This window comes from Petromyzon marinus, chromosome 12 (genome assembly GCF_048934315.1).
Source record: "Petromyzon marinus isolate PM22_M1 ecotype Great Lakes invasive population chromosome 12, UKy_Petmar_22M1.pri1.0, whole genome shotgun sequence".
In the NCBI taxonomy this organism is placed as follows: domain Eukaryota; kingdom Metazoa; phylum Chordata; class Hyperoartia; order Petromyzontiformes; family Petromyzontidae; genus Petromyzon; species Petromyzon marinus.
In genome coordinates this window covers 12,410,209-12,430,953 of record NC_133678.1, presented here as the reverse complement: position 1 = coordinate 12,430,953, position 20,745 = coordinate 12,410,209, and the positions used below count along the sequence as shown (strand labels likewise).

At 45.6% G+C, this 20,745-nt stretch overlaps 1 protein-coding gene across 2 annotated transcripts in view; it reads left to right on the top strand.

Annotated features, from left to right (window-relative positions):
* Window positions 1–20,745, top strand: part of LOC116941562 (protein EFR3 homolog B-like) — a 73,728-nt gene continuing 52,983 nt past the window's right edge. Inside the window, exon 1 of one of the 2 annotated variants that reach the window (XM_032952737.2) lies at window positions 1–510. In XM_032952737.2, coding sequence (XP_032808628.1) covers window positions 504–510 — 7 coding nt within the window. In that variant the 5' untranslated portion in view covers window positions 1–503. Of the gene's footprint in view, window positions 511–9,722; window positions 13,325–20,745 lie in introns of those variants that run through there. The other variant, XM_032952735.2, reaches the window with a different exon arrangement.

The window sequence follows — 20,745 nt, the reverse complement described above, 5'->3', positions numbered from 1 at the left end:
CCGCTTGCTTCGCCGAAACCCGGAAGAGATTTTTTTTTTAAAATATTAAACCACGGAGTTCTTCACTGCGGTGGCACTGAGTTTAATCAGCTCCTCTCTCCAAACTCTCGTAAAACTAACGCAACAACATACACGGCCACCAACAGGGACATCACTCGCTTAACCCCCTCGGGCTCTCTTTTTTTGTTAATAAATGTAGCTGCCGACCTCGTTCGAAGGCGACACCGGTTGCCCGGCGCGCGCGCCGCCGGCTTAGGTGGCCCCCGAGCGGCACCGGATCCAGGCGAGGCTGGTGCTCGCGGAGTTTGACCAGGCCGCAAGGGGGTCGTGGTTGCAAGTCAAGTCCCGAACCGCTGCGGTCTGCTCAATGACCCCCCCCCCCCCCCCCGTGCTGGCCCGGCCAATGTCGCCTCCTCTCTGACCCCCTTCATCGACGGCTGTGAGGGCTGCGAGTGACGGAGAAAGTTTACGTTGCACACGGGGACACGTGGCACGCGTAGAGAATGCCAGGTAAGTGGGGTGTATGTGTGGGTTGTGGAGTCAAGGTGTGCATTAAAGTACTTATAAACGTTGCAGATGCTGCGTTTACTCTGTGTATGAGACGCTTCATGCCAGAGTGGCTTTGCAGTTGCTCAGGGATGTGGCGTGAACGCCACTTACTCATGGCTAACGAAGATGAGAAGTCAACGATTTATTTCAATGTGATTTTTTTTAAATCCAATCAATTTACGTGGTACAACAGCAACGTGTGTGTATATATAAGATATTAATAATTTCTCCGCTGGATAAGCTGATCCCCGCCAGGCGAATGTGGAATTGTCACTCCCACTGTCTCGGCCGAGTCCGCCACGCCTAACGCCTCGGTCTGAGCATCGGCGTTTTAGCGTTTTAAGGTATATATATTTTATTTTACATCGACTCCGTGTGCCACAACGCGAGCAACTTCACCATCTGCGTGTTGCGCTTCACATGAAGAGACTGGCCACCATAAATATAACAAGTGGAACGCGCTTTGCCTCCTCGGCCGCCGATCAGGATGAGCGCTGCCCACGGAAGACAATTTTAATTAAAAAATAAATAGGATGCATCAAGCATCTTCATGTGTGACGATTATTTTACGTGTAATGTATGGGATTTTGTGTAATTAATTTAAACAGATGCATATTTGCAGTTCTATACACGCTTGTGTGATTTGTTTATATACACGGTTACATGAAATGTGCTAAATATTGTTAGTGTATGTCTATCACGTGACATGTTTACCATTCGTGATGGTAATTGTTATAAGTGACACAACATTTATACATGGGAATGGCCAAACGCCCCAATGCAGGACCTTCCTGAATAATAAAAAAAAACACATCTTTGAGACTTGGTGAAGTCTTCTTTGGTTCTTTCGGTAAAGTCACGTAGAATGAGAATAAATTAATAAAATAAAATAACAAATTTCTCACGACGTAGTGAGAATTTTATTGTGTTGTGGCCGAAACGTCGTGAGAATTTTATTGTGTTATTTTATTTTATTATCATTCTACGTGACTTTACCGAAAGAACCAAAGAAGATGAATCCTTGCAGTCACGAAAGCTTTAAATCGAGACTTGGTGAAGCTTTCATGGATAAAGTGTACGGCTATTACTGCGATAAATCACATGGCATATACGAAGTAAAATGTTGTTTAAATACTATAAACAGATCGGCAGATATTCGCGGAGCAAGGAGCAGGCCGCTTTCCAGACTATCGGAGCAGCGGATGAGCGATTACAATCATATAAACACAGATGAGAGCTTGAGATGGGAGCTGGACTTATGACATGTGAACGAGTGCACTGTGAGTGGGATGTCATGTTAATGGGATTTTAACGAGACCTGGATTGCATTCATGTGTGTGTGTGTGCTTTCAGCTTGTGGGGAGCAGTAGTGCAACGGTTAGTGCACTGCGCTACGAACCCGGCGACTCGAGTTCGAGTCCCGCTCACGGCCAACACCAGTGACGATGATCTGAATCGGTCCTGGGACTCCTCCCCTAGGTCGACTCAGCCTCAAATGCGTACCTAGTGCGGTGTGCGGTCAACGTCGCCCCTGGGGAGACGAAGGCGGTCGTGCGTGGTGCTGGCCACCCACCCCCTGGTGTGCCGTGTGGACCTTCGGAGGTGCTCCCTCACAGCACTTGCCCCCAACAGTCTGTTCAGGTTATACGGGGATCTTTGTTCGTAGTAGCAGCTTGTACCGTAAAACTCTATTTGGGCCAGCAATCGTTGAATGCACACGTGTGTTCACTTTACCAGTAAATAGGACGATGTGTGAATACACCAATAATTATATTGCAGCTGCACAGGAAAGCGTTAATGATGTCTCATAATTGCTCCGTTGTTGCCCTATTGGGATTATCATTAATCACGTCTAGCAAACAGTCAGTCCATTCACTGGGGCTTTGAGCACAGAGGGAGGGGGTTGTGGGCCGTGGGAAGAGGTGATTTATTCATCATGCGCTCATTACTGTGCTCATGTATTTATGTGTTGTGCTAAGCCCTCCAGCTAACGTGTACAGCAGCGGCGGTGCGACATTGCCAGCTTTGTTCTCACGACAAATAACAACACCTTTGTCATCGTGATTCTCCGTCAGGATTGCACCCCCGACTCTTTTCAATAATCGCACATGAGCGTGCTGTGTTGTTACGTCTCTTTCTCGGAACGATAGGGTAAGCAAGTTGGAAATTTGTGAACAGTATTTGGCAAGGAAGAGTTGTCGTAGGTGTAATCGTGAATAGCAGGACACGATGAGTTTAGGCCACGTGTTGCAGGTTGAAGGAGGGCGGTGGACACCCAAGTCGGTTGGTGGCGATGACACTGTTGGAGTTGACCTTGAAGGACAGGTGTAGAATTTTCAACAGGTATATATATAAGAGGCATGAAAGCGATTCCAGGGTCTTGTTGTCGAATTGTCTGCATTGTTTGTGATGATTTTTTTCTTTGCCTGGAAAATATTCCTAAAGGCTCAGGTGGTTTTTGGACTAATCAACATCATGATCTTTTTTGACTTTACCGAAAGAACTTTACCGAAAGAACCAAAGAAGAACATCATGATCGTCCATTTGTCTGTCCACGGCTGGATGAAGGCCTTCCCATGTCTTCACCATCCTTAGGTCCTGCGATGACAGTCCATCTCTATTCTGCACATGAACTAAAATCAATGCTTCATCTTTGCGGTTATCTGGCCTTTTGATGTATTATCTCCTTTGGCTACCATTCCATTACTCATCTTGCCCATTGATACCTATTATCCCTTCTAAAGGATATGTTCTTGCAAGTCTGTGTGATGTGTCCGATTTGTGTTCTTTCCCTGATCCACATGCTCCTCTCTCCCTGTTTCTCAGTGTAAGTCTCAGCTTGTGCCCGTCTTCTCCACGCTTCTTTTACATTTAATTACTTGTAATCCGATGATCACGCCTACAGTATTTTAGTGACGGCAAAACGCTAGGGGGCAACGTTGCAGCTGCAAAGGAATCGTCCGGACATCGCCGGACCGCTCAATAAGGGAATGCCTTGCATTATTAAGGTGGAGATGCATCGCAGCATTAGAATGGATAGCACAGCCCTGCCAAGGCCGAAAACCCACACGCTCTTTCTGTTCTCCAAAGTGAAAGAGAAAGGTTAATGTGTTAGTGACATTGCGGATGTCACCGTGTAATGCCGGCCCGAGAGAGGCACGGCGTGTGATGTTGCGACATCGCGGGCACCACGTGGATGTGGGTCGCAGTGTACCGCCCCTCTAGGGGCTCGGTGAGCGCTGTCCGACAGTGCTGAGTGGCACCACGCTCTGCGTGCGGTGCCGACCCCTACAGGATGGGGTATGAGAGTGCCGGCCATGGGAATGGGGTTACTAAGGGCCATGGCACTCTGGTTGACCCCGAGGGACACGTGACCGGTGAAGTCTACACAGGGTCCCCAGATGGGGGCTAGGGGTGGTCATGTGTCAGGGTCGATATTCTGCTCGAGGATTCTAGAAGGTGGTCGTGGCTAAGGGCGGAGCCAGCCACGCCCCAGAGGATAAAAGCCGGGTCCCCCAGAGGGACCGGCTGCTGTTTTTCATCCTGAAGAAATCTTCGTTCTACGTCCTACAAACTCTCCAACACGTGGACCTGGACCCAAGCTGTGGTCCGGTCCGTTGTAGCTAGTTACGTTGTAATTAGTGTAGTTAGCCTGGTGGTTACGTAGCTAGTTACGGTGTAATTAGTGTAGTTAGCCTGGTGGTTACGTAGCTAGTTACCGTGTAATTAGTGTAGTTAGCCTGGTGGTTACGTAGCTAGTTACGTTGTAATTAGTGTAGTTAGCCTGGTGGTCACATAGCTAGTTACGGTGTAATTAGTGTAGTTAGCCTGGTGGTTACGTAGCTATTTACCGTGTAATTAGTGTAGTTAGCCTGGTGGTCACATAGCTAGTTACGGTGTAATTAGTGAGTTAGCCTGTTGGTTACGTAGCTAGTTACGGTGTAATTAGTGTAGTTAGCCTGGTGGTTACGTAGCTAGTTACGGTGTAATTAGTGTAGTTAGCCTGGTGGTTACGTAGCTAGTTACGGTATAATTAGTGTAGTTAGCCTGGTGGTTACGTAGCTAGTTACGTTGTAATTAGTGTAGTTAGCCTGGTGGTCACATAGCTAGTTACCGTGTAATTAGTGTAGTTAGCCTGGTGGTTACGTAGCTAGTTACGGTGTAATTAGTGTAGTTAGCCTGGTGGTCACATAGCTAGTTACCATGTAATTAGTGTAGTTAGCCTGGTGGTTACGTAGCTAGTTACGGTGTAATTAGTGTAGTTAGCCTGGTGGTCACATAGCTAGTTACCATGTAATTAGTGTAGTTAGCCTGGTGGTTACGTAGCTAGTTACGTTGTAATTAGTGTAGTTAGCCTGGTGGTCACATAGCTAGTTACGGTGTAATTAGTGTAGTTAGCCTGGTGGTTACGTAGCTATTTACCGTGTAATTAGTGTAGTTAGCCTGGTGGTCACATAGCTAGTTACGGTGTAATTAGTGAGTTAGCCTGTTGGTTACGTAGCTAGTTACCGTGTAATTAGTGTAGTTAGCCTGGTGGTTACGTAGCTAGTTACGGTGTAATTAGTGTAGTTAGCCTGGTGGTTACGTAGCTAGTTACGGTGTAATTAGTGTAGTTAGCCTGGTGGTTACGTAGCTAGTTACGGTATAATTAGTGTAGTTAGCCTGGTGGTTACGTAGCTAGTTACGTTGTAATTAGTGTAGTTAGCCTGGTGGTCACATAGCTAGTTACCGTGTAATTAGTGTAGTTAGCCTGGTGGTTACGTAGCTAGTTACGGTGTAATTAGTGTAGTTAGCCTGGTGGTCACATAGCTAGTTACCATGTAATTAGTGTAGTTAGCCTGGTGGTTACGTAGCTAGTTACGGTGTAATTAGTGTAGTTAGCCTGGTGGTCACATAGCTAGTTACCATGTAATTAGTGTAGTTAGCCTGGTGGTTACGTAGCTAGTTACGGTGTAATTAGTGTAGTTAGCCTGGTGGTTACGTAGCTAGTTACGGTGTAATTAGTGCAGTTAGCCTGGTGGTAACGTAGCTAGTTACGGTGTAATTAGTGTAGTTAGCCTGGTGGTTACGTAGCTAGTTACCGTGTAATTAGTGTAGTTAGCCTGGTGGTTACGTAGCTAGTTACCGTGCAATTAGTGTAGTTAGCCTGGTGGTTACGTAGCTAGTTACCGTGTAATTAGTGTAGTTAGCCTGGTGATTACGTAGCTAGTTACCGTGTAATTAGTGTAGTTAGCCTGGTGGTTACGTAGCTAATTACGGTGTAATTAGTGTAGTTAGCCTGGTGGTGACGTAGCTAGTTACGGTGTAATTAGTGCAGTTAGCCTGGTGGACACGTAGCTAGTTACCGTGTAATTAGTGCAGTTAGCCTGGTGGTTACGTAGCTAGTTACCGTGTAATTAGTGTAGTTAGCCTGATGGTTACGTAGTTAGTTACCGCGTAATTAGTGTAGTTAGCCTGGTGGTTACGTAGCTAGTTACCGTGTAATTAGTGTAGTTAGCCTGGTGGTTACGTAGCTAGTTACGGTGTAATTAGTGTAGTTAGCCTGGTGGTCACGTAGCTAGTTACCGTGTAATTAGTGTAGTTAGCCTGGTGGTTACGTAGCTAGTTACCGTGTAATTAGTGTAGTTAGCCTGGTGGACACGTAGCTAGTTACAGTGTAATTAGTGTAGTTAGCCTGGTGGTTACGTAGCTAGTTACCGTGTAATTAGTGTTAGCCTGGTGGTCACATAGCTAGTTGCCGTGTAATTAGTGTAGTTAGCCTGGTGGTTATGTAGCTAGTTACGGTGTAATTAGTGTAGTTAGCCTGGTGGTTACGTAGCTAGTTACGGTGTAATTAGTGTAGTTAGCCTGGTGGTTACGTAGCTAGTTACGGTGTAATTAGTGCAGTTAGCCTAGTGGTAACGTAGCTAGTTACGGTGTAATTAGTGTAGTTAGCCTGGTGGTTACGTAGCTAGTTACCGTGTAATTAGTGTAGTTAGCCTGGTGGTTACGTAGCTAGTTACCGTGCAATTTGTGTAGTTAGCCTGGTGGTTACGTAGCTAGTTACCGTGTAATTAGTGTAGTTAGCCTGGTGGTTACGTAGCTAGTTACCGTGTAATTAGTGTAGGTAGCCTGGTGGTTACGTGCTAATTACGGTGTAATTAGTGTAGTTAGCCTGGTGGTGACGTAGCTAGTTACGGTGTAATTAGTGCAGTTAGCCTGGTGGACACGTAGCTAGTTACCGTGTAATTAGTGCAGTTAGCCTGGTGGTTACGTAGCTAGTTACCGTGTAATTAGTGTAGTTAGCCTGGTGGTTACGTAGCTAGTTACGGTATAATTAGTGTAGTTAGCCTGGTGGTTACGTAGCTAGTTACGTTGTAATTAGTGTAGTTAGCCTGGTGGTCACATAGCTAGTTACCGTGTAATTAGTGTAGTTAGCCTGGTGGTTACGTAGCTAGTTACGGTGTAATTAGTGTAGTTAGCCTGGTGGTCACATAGCTAGTTACCATGTAATTAGTGTAGTTAGCCTGGTGGTTACGTAGCTAGTTACGGTGTAATTAGTGTAGTTAGCCTGGTGGTCACGTAGCTAGTTACCGTGTAATTAGTGTAGTTAGCCTGGTGGTTACGTAGCTAGTTACCGTGTAATTAGTGTAGTTAGCCTGGTGGACACGTAGCTAGTTACAGTGTAATTAGTGTAGTTAGCCTGGTGGTTACGTAGCTAGTTACCGTGTAATTAGTGTTAGCCTGGTGGTCACATAGCTAGTTACCGTGTAATTGGTGTAGTTAGCCTGGTGGTTATGTAGCTAGTTACCGTGTAATTAGTGTAGTTAGCCTGGTGGACACGTAGCTAGTTACAGTGTAATTAGTGTAGTTAGCCTGGTGGTGACGTAGCTAGTTACGGTGTAATTAGTGTAGTTAGCCTGGTGGCCATGTAGCTAGTTACGGTGTAATTAGTGTAGTTAGCCTGGTGGTTACGTAGCTAGTTACCGTGCAATTAGTGTAGTTAGCCTGGTGGTTACGTAGCTAGTTACCGTGTAATTAGTGCAGTTAGCCTGGTGGTTACGTAGCTAGTTACCGTGTAATTAGTGTAGTTAGCCTGGTGGTTACGTAGCTAATTACGGTGTAATTAGTGTAGTTAGCCTGGTGGTGACGTAGCTAGTTACGGTGTAATTAGTGCAGTTAGCCTGGTGGACACGTAGCTAGTTACCGTGTAATTAGTGCAGTTAGCCTGGTGGTTACGTAGCTAGTTACCGTGTAATTAGTGTAGTTAGCCTAATGGTTACGTAGCTAGTTACCGCGTAATTAGTGTAGTTAGCCTGGTGGTTACGTAGCTAGTTACGGTATAATTAGTGTAGTTAGCCTGGTGGTTACGTAGCTAGTTACGTTGTAATTAGTGTAGTTAGCCTGGTGGTCACATAGCTAGTTACCGTGTAATTAGTGTAGTTAGCCTGGTGGTTACGTAGCTAGTTACGGTGTAATTAGTGTAGTTAGCCTGGTGGTCACGTAGCTAGTTACCGTGTAATTAGTGTAGTTAGCCTGGTGGTTACGTAGCTAGTTACTGTGTAATTAGTGTAGTTAGCCTGGTGGACACGTAGCTAGTTACAGTGTAATTAGTGTAGTTAGCCTGGTGGTGACGTAGCTAGTTACGGTGTAATTAGTGTAGTTAGCCTGGTGGCCATGTAGCTAGTTACCATGTAATTAGTGTAGTTAGCCTGGTGGACACGTAGCTAGTTACGGTGTAATTAGTGTAGTTAGCCTGGTGGTTACGTAGCTAGTTACCGTGTAATTAGTGTAGTTAGCCTGGTGGTTACGTAGCTAGTTACGGTGTGATTAGTGTAGTTATCCTGGTGGTCACGTAGCTAGTTACAGTGTAATTAGTGTAGTTAGCCTGGTGGTCACATAGCTAGTTACGGTGTAATTAGTCTAGTTAGCCTGGTGGTCACGTAGCTAGTTACCGTGTAATTAGTGCAGTTAGCCTGGTGGTTACGTAGCAAGTTACGGTGTAATTAGTGTAGTTAGCCTGGTGGTGACGTAGCTAGTTACGGTGTAATTAGTGTAGTTAGCCTGGTGGTTACGTAGATAGTTACCGTGTAATTAGTGTAGTTAGCCTGGTGGTTACGTAGCTAGTTACGGTGTGATTAGTGTAGTTATCCTGGTGGTCACGTAGCTAGTTAGTGTAATTAGTGTAGTTAGCCTGGTGGTCACATAGCTAGTTACGGTGTAATTAGTCTAGTTAGCCTGGTGGTCACGTAGCTAGTTACCGTGTAATTAGTGCAGTTAGCCTGGTGGTTACGTAGCAAGTTACGGTGTAATTAGTGTAGTTAGCCTGGTGGTGACGTAGCTAGTTACGGTGTAATTAGTGTAGTTAGCCTGGTGGTGACGTAGCTAGTTACGGTGTAATTAGTGTAGTTAGCCTGGTGGACACGTAGCTAGTTACGGTGTAATTGGTGTAGTTAGCCTGGTGGTTACGTAGCTAGTTACGGTGTAATTAGTGTAGTTAGCCTGGTGGTTACGTAGCTAGTTACCCTGTAATTAGTGTAGTTGGCCTGGTGGTTACGTAGCTAGTTACGGTGTAATTAGTGTAGTTAGCCTGGTGGTCACGTAGCTAGTTACGGTGTAATTAGTGTAGTTAGCCTGGTGGACACGTAGCTAGTTACGGTGTAATTAGTGTAGTTAGCCTGGTGGTTACGTAGCTAGTTATGGTGTAATTAGTGCAGTTAGCCTGGTGGTGACGTAGCTAGTTACGGTGTAATTAGTGCAATTAGCCTGGTGGTGACGTACCTAGTTACGGTGTAATTAGTGTAGTTAGCCTGGTGGCCATGTAGCTAGTTACGGTGTAATTAGTGCAGTTAGCCTGGTGGTCACGTAGCTAGTTACCGTGTAATTAGTGTAGTTAGCCTGGTGGTTACGTAGCTAGTTACCGTGTAATTAGTGCAGTTAGCCTGGTGGTCACGTAGCTAGTTACCGTGTAATTAGTGTAGTTAGCCTGGTGGTTACGTAGCTAGTTACCGTGTAATTAGTGTAGTTAGCCTGATGGACACGTAGCTAGTTACAGTGTAATTAGTGTAGTTAGCCTGGTGGTTACGTAGCTAGTTGCTGTGTAATTAGTGCAGTTAGCCTGGTGGTTACGTAGCTAGTTACCGTGTAATTAGTGCAGTTAGCCTGGTGGTTACGTAGCTAGGTACGGTGTAATTAGTGTAGTTAGCCTGGTGGTCACGTAGCTAGTTACCGTGTAATTAGTGTAGTTAGCCTCGTGGTTACGTAGCTAGTTACCGTGTAATTAGTGTAGTTAGCCTGGTGGACACGTAGCTAGTTACAGTGTAATTAGTGTAGTTAGTTTGGTGTTTACGTAGCTAGTTGCTGTGTAATTAGTGTAGTTAGCTTGGTGGGTATGTAGCTAGTTACCGTGTAATTAGTGCAGTTAGCCTGGTGGTTACGTAGCTAGTTGCGGTGTAATTAGTGTAGTTAGCTTGGTGGTCCACCACCATAGGTTGTTATCTGGTGAAGGGGCAGTTACCCCTTGGTGTTGGTATTAATAAATGTGTTGCCTCCAAAGAGTACGTCTGTGAGTCAGTTGACTCACTGCAGTAGTATCCCTTCAAAAAGTACATTGATTTGATTCTGCACGGCACATTTTGTACTTCCATTGTCCTGCCGTTTGTGCCATAACACAATTCACGAATCTTGTTCTTGCAATTTGGAAGTCTTGCCAGGCTGTGGAAATGCTGAATTTTAAGAGTGTGTCAGTGCACCCATCACTGTGTTGTTTTATTTTGGTGTCTTTACCAGGGTGTGCTTACCGGGGTGTGCGGAATTCAAAGCTGCTTATCAAGCAATCTGTAGGAGCAACTGAATATCATTACCCGTAATCCACACGACATGGGGTCAGAAGTGGACTCCAATGGAAAAAAAAACTCCCGCAAAGTGGCATCGACCAAACATTCCATTGGTAACCACCGCCCACAGATTGTGATAAGAGCTGTTGGGCTACGTGATGGCAGCCGAGGCCACTGCTACAATAATCTGTTGTTGCACTGTACTTCTATGCTCTCATTTATTTAGCTCCCCCGCCTTCACCAACCAGCACTAACCAACGTGGTGAAGTATGGTCAAATAATCCTCCCCCCATCCACACACCCCTCATATGGCAGTGGATTGACAAAAGTCAAACATGCTACTATAACATGTAATAGGCCGTGGTGTTATGTAACAGATAAAGCTGTAAACTAAATATTATTAACTCCATTTAATTTATCTGACGTCCAGTTTGCCGCCCTTGATTTATGTGTTTGCTGCCAACACAAGTGACACTTAGTCAACCGTGAATCGTGTTTGCAATTCCATTTTTAATATCAGCAATGGAATTAGTCCCATAATTTACAATTATTTACAGCAGCCTAGGGGAGCACTGCCCATCTATCCAGGCTTGTCTGGGAGGACTGATGCATGGATGCTATTACCCTGCTGCCATTGGCTTTGCATTACTGTGTTTGATTTTAAGTTGCATTTTGCTGCAGACTAGTGGTGTTTTGATTGCAAATTTTTCGCAAATACATTTGTCAGATCCATTGCGTTTATTAACAGTTTTAACACTTTCTGGTAGAAAAAAACCAACATTTTTTTTATTGAAGGTCATAAATGAGCTGCAGTATAGACAAATGTGTACACTGCCAACATTCCTTTATCTAGGGCGTATCTCAATTCAGCCAAAGGTCGAAATTCCACATTACTATGGTGGGGGCAAGGCACGAAATAAGACAAGCACTCGATCTTCCTATAATGTATTGCATACTTACAATCTGGCGCCTTGGAGGCGAGGGTTGGTGGACGATGTAGATTTGTGAAAATACTCAACTTGCTGGGTTATGAAGTGTTCAAGAGGTGTGCAGTCTTGAGACTCAGTTTAGTCTTTTTTCATGAATACAAATCGTTATATATTTTTCAGCAATAATGGAAGCTGATCTCCCGACCGACATTTCATATCGCCACTTCCTGATTGTGAGTCATACAGCAACAGTGACGTCCCAGACCTGTTCCCAATTCTCACTGCTCAAGAGTGTGGGAGACAGGCAGCAAGGACAAGGCCGTTCTAGACAATGTGAGCAGCACAAGAGCAACAGCAGCATCCCATTGGAGGCTGCAACAGTGGATGGAGTTAACGAGATTATTCGTGGCTGGATTATCCCAGACACGCCTGGGTATATAAGCGAACATTTAAATTATGTGTTTAATAGTCCACCCACTGATGCCAATGTTTGGCAACGGCCCGCGGTTTTTTTCTTTTTCCGGGCTCTGTTATGCCAGATAATCAAGAGTTGACTGTAATATATTGTTCACGAAAGGGAGAGTAGGAGTTCGTGTAGGAGGGACCTGAGTTCCGTGAAAGAGTTTAAGGACGACGAATGAGATTTGTATCGCCTTCTCATCGTAATAAAAAAATCCGCTTTTGTTTACATCCTTGATGTGCCTTGGCTTTGGTTCATGCATAATGAATCGGTGCCTGCGGAATAGCGAGCGTTGACTTGTTCCTTTGCGCGCGTGCGAGCCTGAAACCCCCACCAGGTGTCCTGCGTGCGGCAAACGGTACAGCAAGTAGGTCGCTGATCATATCGCAGCGACTTGGGGACTGTTTTATATATATGTGTCCACCTCGGGTTTGTGGGTATTCTCTGGGTTGATGCACGTCGTTCCAGGATAGCAGGGCTCGAGTGCAAAAAAAAACCTGACCACTAAATTTTGGCTTTTTTTTCTTCCCCCCCCTGAGAAATGAGTCAAGGGATTTGGATGATCACGATACGCACGCGATTACATTTTAGTCGCGGTAACACGGACCCGTGTGGAATCCTTACCTCGCCATCCTCGCCTCCTCCCCCCTTGTGCAGTGTGACTGAAAAAAATCGCCGCATATTACAACAATTAACGTCAGCGAGCTGCCCAATGCCTCAACAGCCAGACGTAGCATTACATCATCCTTGAAGGAGCGCCTGCCCGCGCGTCTGTCTATGCTGCATTGCTGTGCCGCTGTGAAAAAAAACAAGATCCTGTGCCCGTTTTTTTTGTTGTTGTGGTTGTTTGTTGCTCTGAGTTTATGTTTCACGTTGGATGTGTGTGTGTCTGTCTGTCCGTCCGTGAGACAGAGTGGCTCTTTGTGGCATCAAATTCAGGAAATACGCATTAGATAATGGAATGACTATGTTGGTCACGGTTTTGATGAGTACCATTATAGTTAAATTGGGAGTGACATTGACAACGTTGTGAACCACAGCATGCACACACACGGGGCAGGCTTGTTGTGTCCGTGCGCGAGAGCCCCTCCCCCCCGGCTGTGCGTGTGCGCGTGTCTACGTATGTGTGCAAGGCTTACGCACGCACAGATTTGCGTTCACGTCCGTACACACATGCGCACGTGCGTTCACTGGCACGCGCGCAAGCGCTCATCCTAATCCGTTTCTCGGTCCCTGCTACCGCCACGCTCTCCCTCGCTCCTCCTCCCTCCCTCTCTCCAACCCTCGCTCCGCGACCGCTGTGCTCGCTCTCGTTCGTTCATTCCATCCATTGGTCCGTCCGCCACCCAGCCGGTTGGCCGGTCAGGTGGCAGTCCGGTCGGTGGTCCGGTCTGTGGTCTGGTCTGTGGGCCCGGTAGTGCTTTGCACGCCTGCCCGTGCGCCGGTGTCGGCCCGGCATGCGGTTCTGCCGTTGGCGTGGGTAGGCATGCAGTCTCTGCTCTGTTCGTCCGTGCCGTGCAGTGCCTCCGAGGTGCAGGCGTGCGGGAGCGAAGGAGCTGCCCTCCTACTAGGTGCGTCGCGCGCTCGGGGAAAAAAAACTTTATTGTGAATCCGTGCCGCTTTTTGTTTTGTGTTTTTAATTAGGCTTGCCTGCCTCCGTCTGCTGGAATCTCCCGTTCTAGTCCGGTCGGATTTGTTCTCCAACCACGGAATGCAGCTATAGCTCTCGGGCATGTTTTTGAGTGGTTACCACGTGTTTGTTAGGCGCGATTGTCCGACGTTTTGCTCCGCTTGCCATGAGTAATGAGTTCCCAGCACGTGCAGCCAAACGTCTGACATCGTGCCGAACGACAACCTGATGAAAACGCACCGAGACGTGAGACCGCACAACCGTGAAAAGCCACGCACGGAGGATACGTGCTGTTTTACATATGTAATCGTTTTAATGAAAGAGTGTATGTTGCCTGTGTGTTGTGCTGACGCAGGAGTGTCTTTGGTGTTGTTTGTAATTCGGGGTGGTTTGTGTGCCAGGACATCTTGGCACAATCGAGTCGGGTCAAGCAGGAGCGCTTGAGCCATGGGATGCTGCTCGATTTCCCTTTGGCAGCCCCCTAATATCTTGGCTGAAACTGGGAAAAATATTACTTGGTGCTTGCGGATACGAGCGCTTCTGTACTTATTGTACCTTGGTACGAGCACAGAGGGGGCTATGGTGGCGAGATGTTAATTACCTCGCGTGGTATGCAGGAGGTCGTGCGTTTGATCCTGACCCTAAAAACTGTATTTTGAGTTTGCATGTTCTCTCTTCGTGTGGTAGCATGGATTTTTCTCCAGGTCCTCTGGTTTTTCCCTCTGTATTTCGAATCGGCGTGCGTTTACAGTATTTGGCTGCTATATATCTCCACGTGATAAGCCACTTTGTTGAGCTATCATCTGTGTCCAGGTTTCTTCTGAAAAACAGCTATATAGCTTAGTAGGTTTTACCTGGTAAAATAAAATAAAAATAGTTGAATAGTTTGTTAATCATGGGACCTCCTTTGCCAGTACCAAAATATGATAATAGGCTTTCCCCTTTTTACTGGCAACAAAACAGGTGTTAAGATTTTGATTTAAAGCTTTCGTGACTGCAGTGATTCATATTCTTGGTTCTTTCGGTAAAGTCACGTTGAAGGGAAACAATAAAATAATAAAAAATATATAAAACAATACAATTCTCACGACGTTTCGACTGCAACACAAGCAGTCATCATCAAGCCGTTGGTTTTCACGCCTGATGATGATTGCTTGTGTTGCAGGCGAAACGTCGTGAGAATTGTATTGTTTTATATATATATTTTATTATTTTATTGTTTCCCTTCAACGTGACTTTACCGAAAGAACCAAGAATAGGTGTTAAGATGTTAAAACACCAAACTGAAACCTTTTACAAGGAATCATGTCTGCATTAACCACGATACTTGTGTTAGTACGCCTTTTGGCGTCCTCTGGTCTAATACCGTTTGAGACAAGGCTCAAAAGAAAGCTGTCTCTGGTATGGACCAAACAGTTTCAAAGACAATGCATATACTTTCAGAGTTTTTTGTTTGCATTCTGACCACAAGTATTGTGGTTAATGCAGACATGATTCCTTGTAAAAGGTTTCAGTTTGGTGTTTTAACATCTTGACACAGCTGTTTTGTTGCCAGAAAAAAGGGGAAAACCTATTCTCAGTTTTTTTAATCGTCATCTCTCTGTGGGCCAAACTGCTGCAGGATAATGTTAGGATTGCATATGAAGATGCTAAGAGATTGGTTTGCCCACACGCACAGCTGTAAATGGACCTGGGGTAAGACAGGATGCTGTGGATACTGTGATGCTCCGGGACTATTGACTTGCACACTCTGCATGTTTAATGCAAGCTCTTGGTAAATGTTTATACAGGCCATGTTAATTGCCTCTTCAATTGAAGTGTTTCTTTTTGCTCTGTTTCTAGTGCACACCTTTATGTGCATACTTTTGGTATGTATTGTGTTTCCGTGTGCAAATGTTTATTTCACACGTGGTTAGAGTATTACTTGTAATTATTTATTTTTAAATGCAGCGTTTCTGTCAATTGATTGGCTCTCGTAAAAGGACTCAGGAATTTCTCTCCACTGGCTTAAGGTTGCTCGCACTGATGAGCGCTACCCAAAGCTTAATTTGAGAGTTGGAGTGGATTTATTTGCCGCTGAGGTTAACACGGATTTTCACTTACACATTTTTCACAGGTCTGGCATTTTATTTGTAGAATTGCTCTGTAATTGCACCCAATTTTGTGCATCGCTGTTTATGCAACAAAGGTTAGAAACTGAAAATTTCAAACGCGTGCAATTTATGACAACCCAAACGCACGAGGTCGTGAAGAATGTAACGTAACATTTGAAGTGAAATTGAATTAAACTAAAGCAGAAACATCACTGCTGTAAAGAGAATGTGTTCGAGGCTCACTTGTTAACCTGGCTTAGCTCGGTTAGCTTCTTTTCGGGATCACATACACGTCCAGTCCTGCGAAGGCAAAGGCTGGGTGGCTCGCCACATGTTTGGGATACTCCCAAACCTGCTCGGTTCCTTTAATAGTGGTCAGAAGATGGCAGCACAGCAAGAAGGCTCATGCACTCATCTGCGTGGACCTTTGGGTGTTGTTACTCCCTTGCGTGGGATGAGTTTAGCTCTGCTCGCTGTAGTTTTGCTCCCACAGGAAAAACACTGATTTAAATGGTTTGGCTAAAAGTCACAATTTTGACCCTCCCTGGAAAAAAAAAGTCTTGAGACCCGGTGAAGCTTTCATGGATCAATCAATAATAAAACAATTTTTTTTACAATAATAATAATGTCTTATTAAACCAGGTAGGCCTGAATTAATCTTAATGTTTTTTTTCGGGACGGTCCTACTTTGGATATTTGACCATTCCCATTTGGTGAGTATTGCCTTGTGGGAGGAAACCAGAGCAGCCAGAGAGAGCCCATGTATTTGAGGAGGCAACAACAATTCAAAGATCCACATAAACATTCAGAAACCCCCTCCTATACTGCCATCTCGTGGCCACCTCGCAGCCCAAGGTTACAAAACTGGTGTATTTCCAAGTAGCTTCTCATCCAACTGGGCTCGGCAGACCTTAGCTGCCCTAGCTCTGATGAGATCGGGTCCATTCAGGGTGATTTGGTCACAGGAAACACAATATAGCTGTGACGTGAATATTTAATGGGGTTTGGCTTTACTAACCTGGCTTAACCCCGTCCGCCCGCCCGCCATCAATACCGATCATTTTGATTTGGCCTGGTCGAGCCGTTGCGAGCACATGCCCAATAACCACGGGGGTTGGCACCGTTGCCGGGAGAGGCTGCTGGTCACGCCGGTAAATGCATTAGTATTGTCAGCTGACCGAGCCGGTTAGGCAAAGTGAGACTGCCGTCCTGGGCACGCTTGCCCGGATGGACGGGGAAAAAAAGATGCTTGGTTCTCATCCTAGTGTTTGCACTTAGAATGATTGGGGGAATGGAGAAGTGTAATTCTCACAGTGGGAGTGTAAGCAGAGCCAGTGAATAAAGCCTGGCTTTGTGATGGCCAACGTATTAACTAATGCGTTCCCACAAAAAAAAAAGCTAAAATTTACGTAAGTTTCTCCGGGCCAAGAAATATTTGTTTTCTCCCCAAGGCCACGAATTATGATATGCATGTGGAAAAGTACTGCATAACCAGGGTGGCTCCTAACAAGCTTCGCATTAGCCTCGTCCGTATATAACAACAAGAATAATGGTACGTCATTTGTGTGTCCACTGTTGAGTGAATGCCTGCCTATGATGTGTCAGTCGTGGGGGTTTATGTGACTATGCTTGATCAGTCTGGTCAGTGCAGCTTGATGAAGGAGGTGCCCTGGCCTGGTTCAGATGTCAGTTGCCGGGGATTGGATTCTCGGGTCAGCAGGTCCGTAGTGTAGTATCACTTCTTCACCCCCTCGTGTTTTTTTAATGCGCCTTTAATTTCCAGTCTGACATCAGAGCTTCTTGACCGATCTTACATGTGCACAATGCACAGTGCACGTTGACATTTAAAAAGCTAAGCTCCCGAATGTAGCTGTATCATCATAAACTATCCTGGTTAATTTGTTATAGCCGGTAGAATATTAGAACCTTTTGAGAAAAATGTGTACACAACACCAAACACATGTAAATACTTCTAAAAGTCAAACTTTGGGGACAAGTGTTGTTAGCGAGTACCTGTTAACACGAGCACCATGCAGAAAGTGATAATGTGGCTAACATTGCACGTGCCTTGTCGCCTTTGTCTCTCCGCTGTGGATGCCGACCGCGATGCACCAGATTGGGAATTTTAGGCTGAGTTAACACCGAGGAAGCTGAGGCCAAGAGGAGAGTTTGCCACTGGGGCTGCGAATGGCCAGTGAACCTGAACCCTAGGTTTGTAGGGGAGTGGTGGATTATGTTGACCACTTACACCAGCACTCTTTCTCTGCGTGTGCACACGTAAAAACACACGTACACATTAAGGGTATCGTGATGCACAGAATAAGCGATTTAATAAATAAAAAACTCCCAAAGAAATAAGTAGTACACCGAATTGCATTGTAAGAATCGGCGAGTTTTATTTCCATCGTATGAAATGGGTTTTCACGAATCAATTATTTAATTAAATCATTACCTTGAAGCATAACGGTTCACGGAGAGCAGTGGTTAGCACATTGCTCTGTGAATCCACTTACATAAGTTCAGGGGCGGAGCCAGGATTTCAGGCCGGGGTGACATTCAACAAATGTTAATTTCAAGAATGATTTAGAGAGAGTCAGGCTGTTGAACTAGACGCCATCGGTTGGCGACACACTCTGACTATGCAGTTGCAGGGAGTCCACCAGACCGAGTGTCGTACACTTACACGCAGAATGTCACCCCTGTCACCCCCCCCCCCCCTGGCTCCGCCCCTGCATAAGTTCGATTCCCAGCCACGGTTAACGTTCATAGCGAATTACATGTGCGAACCGGTTCTGGGCTTCTCCCCCCCCTCCCCACCCCCTCCACCCACCCCCTCTCGTTCATCAACCTGCATTATTAACCAGCAGGGTGAAGTACGATTATACAACTCTCCATTACCGACATCGCGTGGGGAGGCCTTCATCCAGCAGTGGATTTTAACAAAGGCTGTTACGTGTTGTGTTTACACGTGTGCACAGCACATCACACGCACATTTATCACGTTTTCAGAATGAGACACGTAACAGTTGCATTCACAGAATGCTCGACTTATAATGAGAACCTTGTTCTATAACAATTGTGAGCAATACTTCACAATCGGGTTATGGCTACATTGGGCTGACTGTATTGAACAAGGTACCCGTGAAATGTGTAATTTTTTGACCTCATTCATTGTCTGGTGGTGAAACACTCGACTCAACCCCCACATCAATAGTTCCCCGTCGATTCCTCATTTCAAAAACACTGCAGCCTTTCGACGTGAACGGTAACATCCGATGTTATTACCTCAAAACTAAAAATTGGTTTTCTGTATCGACACAAGCACTGCTTCCCCCCAATGTTCCGTTTGGAATGGATAAAAGCTGCCATACTGCCTCTACTTGACTACTGCGACATCGTGTATAAATCAGCCCCAAGTACTGTACTGAAGAAGCTTGATTCCATCTATCACTCGGCCTTAAGATTTGCATTGAACTGCCCATATAGGACTCACCACTGTGATCTCTACATTGGGTCAAACTTAACATCTCTTAATGTTCGACGGCTTGTGCACCAGGTCTTATTTATTCACGATGTACTTACAAAAAAATCCGCAGACTGCCTACTGGATCTCCTCTCTGTTTCAAAGAACAAATTTGACCTCAGGTCTTCGCTCATTTACCAGCTTCACATTCCTTATTGCTGTACAAAAACCGGAGGAAGGGCCTTTGCTATTGATGCCCCCAGGGTCTGGAATGCTATTGCCAATAAACTGCAACTTGAATCACTACCAATGAGATCTTCACTCAAAACTGCTCTAGAGGAGTTGTACACCCCTAGCTGCCACTGCTATTCACTGGCCTAAAATATGGCTCTAGGGTTTGGTGTTATAATTTATTTATGTAGTTTATTGTAAAAAATTCGGTCACAGTCCCTATGGTCACTTTTACATTGCATTTATGGCTTTTATTTTGGGGATTTCGAAAACGTTTTTTTGGTTTGGCCATGTTTTTGTTTATTGTAGTACGGAGTTAGACTGATGGCCTAAATCTTAGTTGTCTTGTGGTTGTTGTTGTTTGACTAGCATCCCACTGGGATTTTTGCACAGAGCGTTGGTGTACGGTGCTGTTTCAGGAATATTTTGATGTTTTTTTCCTGGATTTTCTGTTTGCCCAGTCACATATAGTCACTTTAAGATGTTTTCTTGTTCATGTTTTTGTTTGTTGCGGTTGCACCCGATTCAAGAGCCGAATGGCTCACAGGGCTATACCAAATAAATGGAAATGGAACTCTCCTCACGATGAAAGTTAAAAGCCCTAAAACAAAAAAATCCCTTGCCCTGCAGCAGGCTTTGACAGGCAGCAGCAGCAGCGACAGCCATCAACAATTCAATTCGCGGGGGCCAGCGATTGGATTTGCGATAGGGGTCATCCATTTAGTACGTACGCATGGAGGGGGGAGGGGGGGTTAACTCAAATGCATACGCTTGCGTATGGGGGGTCTACTGACAATGTCCGTACGCATAGGAAACGGGGGGAGGCGGCGGGTTGGGGTGAAGCCTCGATATTAATTTGTCTACATTGGCCTTCAAATGAGTTAGATAGTCCGGCGGTGGACTCTCTGTTTGCTTAAACAAGTTAATATTATTCATCCTTGATCGTTTCTGCGTGGATTAAATATCGGCCGTTCTATAGGATTCGGGGGGTGGGGTGCGTCAAGCATACGTACGCAGTTGGGGGGGGGGGGGGTGTTGAAAGTCCGCGTGCATACAGGGAGGGGGGGAGGGGTCAAGTTTTGACAGATTTTTCGTGTACGTACTAAATGGCTGGCCCCATACTGGGAAATACGGTGGGATCGAGCAGTGATTTCACCACATTAGACTCGCCCCCTTTCATCGTTTCTTGTCGTGTTGCATCACAGTACTGTCATTGACGTGGAAAATTACATCCTCCTACATGACCTAAATTACATCCTCCTACATGACATAAATTACATCCACCTACATGACCTAAATTACATCCTCCTACATGACCTATCCACTGCTTGATGAAGTCCTCCCTCATGCCGTCGCAATAACTCGCAGCTTTGGGATGCTCCAATCCATCGTGCCCCTGTGCGTGAATTGTTCTCGTCGCTCCGTTGCCACTGTGGTTGTAACTTTTGGGCGTGTTTTTTCTCCTTTTCTTTGGCCGCTATTCCATCAGCAGTCTCGTTGATCGGCGGTCATCCCCCTCCCAGTGATGTCCTCCTCAAGCCCGCTGACTCGACGGTCAATATGACGTCTCTGATG